This window comes from Hakea prostrata, chromosome 10 (genome assembly GCF_041222555.1).
Source record: "Hakea prostrata isolate BN-2017 chromosome 10, UWA_Hpros_2, whole genome shotgun sequence".
Classification (NCBI taxonomy): domain Eukaryota; kingdom Viridiplantae; phylum Streptophyta; class Magnoliopsida; order Proteales; family Proteaceae; genus Hakea; species Hakea prostrata.
The window spans coordinates 39,883,241-39,885,415 of NC_142609.1; the positions used below are offsets into that span (position 1 = coordinate 39,883,241).

Consider the following 2,175-nt stretch of genomic DNA (forward strand, 5'->3'; position numbering starts at 1 on the left):
ATCCGCCACCCGCCAATGCTTGGGACAGACGCGCCCAAAGGCGACAAATGTAAAGCGGCACCTGTCTTAGATTACCATAAGGCACCTGTACAGATCAAACCATCTTAGCTAACATACAAAAATAACAAATCATCAAAATTTATGAACGGCTCAGATACTGTCCAGGTGATCCGATCCTCAAATATGAACAAAAGCTATAAATTAAGAGAGAGGTACCAACAGATCAACAAAAATAGATGAATGATTTCTACACTTCACTTCTTCAAACCCATAACTTCACTTCTTCAAACCCATAACCTTGAAAAAGTGTGGGAGAATACATTTTGCCCTCACAGATATTGTCTGTGATGATGCAGAGAAAAAAATTTATTATCGAATGTAATTTTTGTACATTATTTTTCTAATATTATAGCTACTTATTCCAAAAAAAAAAAACCAAGTGTGATATAAAAAACAGGAGCATCTGGTCCGACTTAGTGGGACCCGATGCAAGTTGGCTCTAGATTGTTTATAAGAGCAGTATTTGTGTTTGAATTTAAGATAGTGTTTCAGGTTGAGTGAACTACATAAGGTATAGAATCCTAGTGCAAGTCTTTTCTGTATTTTCGGATTATTGTTTTTATATAAACTGTTCATTCTCAACTGCTGTGTTGAAGGCAAACCCTACCTTTGATCCCCAGCCATGATTGAAAATGAGAAGAACATTGAGATAGAGAAAGCAATGGCAGAAGCAACGAAGAAATTTACCGACCTCCCTGAGGATCTCATTGTCAACGACATACTTTCAAGGCTTCCGGTGAAATCTCTTGTTAGATTCAAATTTGCATCGAAACGCTGGTATGGTTTTATTTCCAATCCGATTTTTGTGAAAGCCCAGCTCAACAGATCATTCGCTTCTAATACCAATCTCAACCTCGTGTTCATACATAATCATCCGTTCAAACTTGACTCTCTTGAATTAGATGCATTAGAACAATCAGCAGTAATGGTTGAAACGGATCAACCCCTTGGATTTTCATTCAACAAAGCCGAAGTAGTTGGTTCATGCAACGGTTTACTCTGTATAGTTAATTACTCGGAAGATGACATATTCATCTGGAATCCTTGTATCAGATTACACCAGAAACTGCCAATTACAAATCCACCTAGAGACTTTCCCACTGACAAGCATTGCGAGATTATTTATGGATTCGGTTACGATCCCAACTCTGATGATTACAAGGTGGTAAAGATTGCTAAGTCTTACGATTTTGACAACTTTTATTGGCATTCGCTGGTGAAGGTCTACTCGCTTAATACCAATGCATGGGTTATAGCTGATGCCATTCCGTACGAATTCCGCAACATCTCTGGACATGGGGAGTTCGTAAATTCTGCTCTTCACTGGCATGATTTCAGTGACAAGTCTATAACTTGTTTTAATCTTAAAAATAACAAGTTTCGGGAGTTATTACTGCCTGATCGTGATGAAGATGAGTTGCATTTCCATGTTTGCTACTTTGAAGAACGTCTCTGCTTGTTCCGTGAGTTCGACTTTAGTTCACATATTGAGTGTTGGATGATGGAGGAGTATGGCGTGAGAGAATCTTGGACGAAAGTTTTCTCCATTGAAAATAAATTCTATAATTTTGATATCACTGCTTTATGTTTTTTGAAGAATGGTGAACTTTTCTATTCCCAATTTTTTATTGTTAAGGATCTTTTAATGGGTTTGTTCAAGTATGATCCTCGCACAGGAATGATTACCAGACTTCGGTATCGTCATGATGAAGAAATAAGAAATGCATCTAAGAGGATAATCCATCGTGGAAGTCTTGTTCCACCCAAACCCAAAGATAGATTAGGAAATGAAGAAACATATACGAAGACATGAGACATGAAGTAGCTGACCGGAAAGGTCAAGGAGCGGATTTACACTTCAAAGATTCAAGGTAATATTGGTTTGTTATTTATCCTCAAGAACTCCCATTTATGCATAAGTTTTCCATTCTTGTGTCTTTGAAACTGCATTAAAAAATTTTATGAAAACGATTTTACCTATCTAGAAGATTAGTGATTATCCACAATCAAAGGTTAATCTCTTCACTAGAAGGAGTTGGTCACTGCTAGTGCTAATGGACAGAACCTTTTGATAATGATTCACAAAGATTTTTGTTTGTTGGCTCAAAGGATCTC

General features: G+C 37.2%; 1 protein-coding gene across 1 annotated transcript; it reads left to right on the top strand.

Annotated features, from left to right (window-relative positions):
• Positions 1-682: 682 nt before the first annotated feature.
• Positions 683-1,873, top strand: LOC149002903 (F-box protein CPR1-like). Its single transcript, XM_089138782.1, has one exon. The coding sequence runs from the start codon at positions 683-685 to the stop codon at positions 1,871-1,873; it is 1,191 nt and encodes a 396-aa protein (XP_088994908.1).
• The last annotated feature ends 302 nt before the right edge of the window (positions 1,874-2,175 follow it).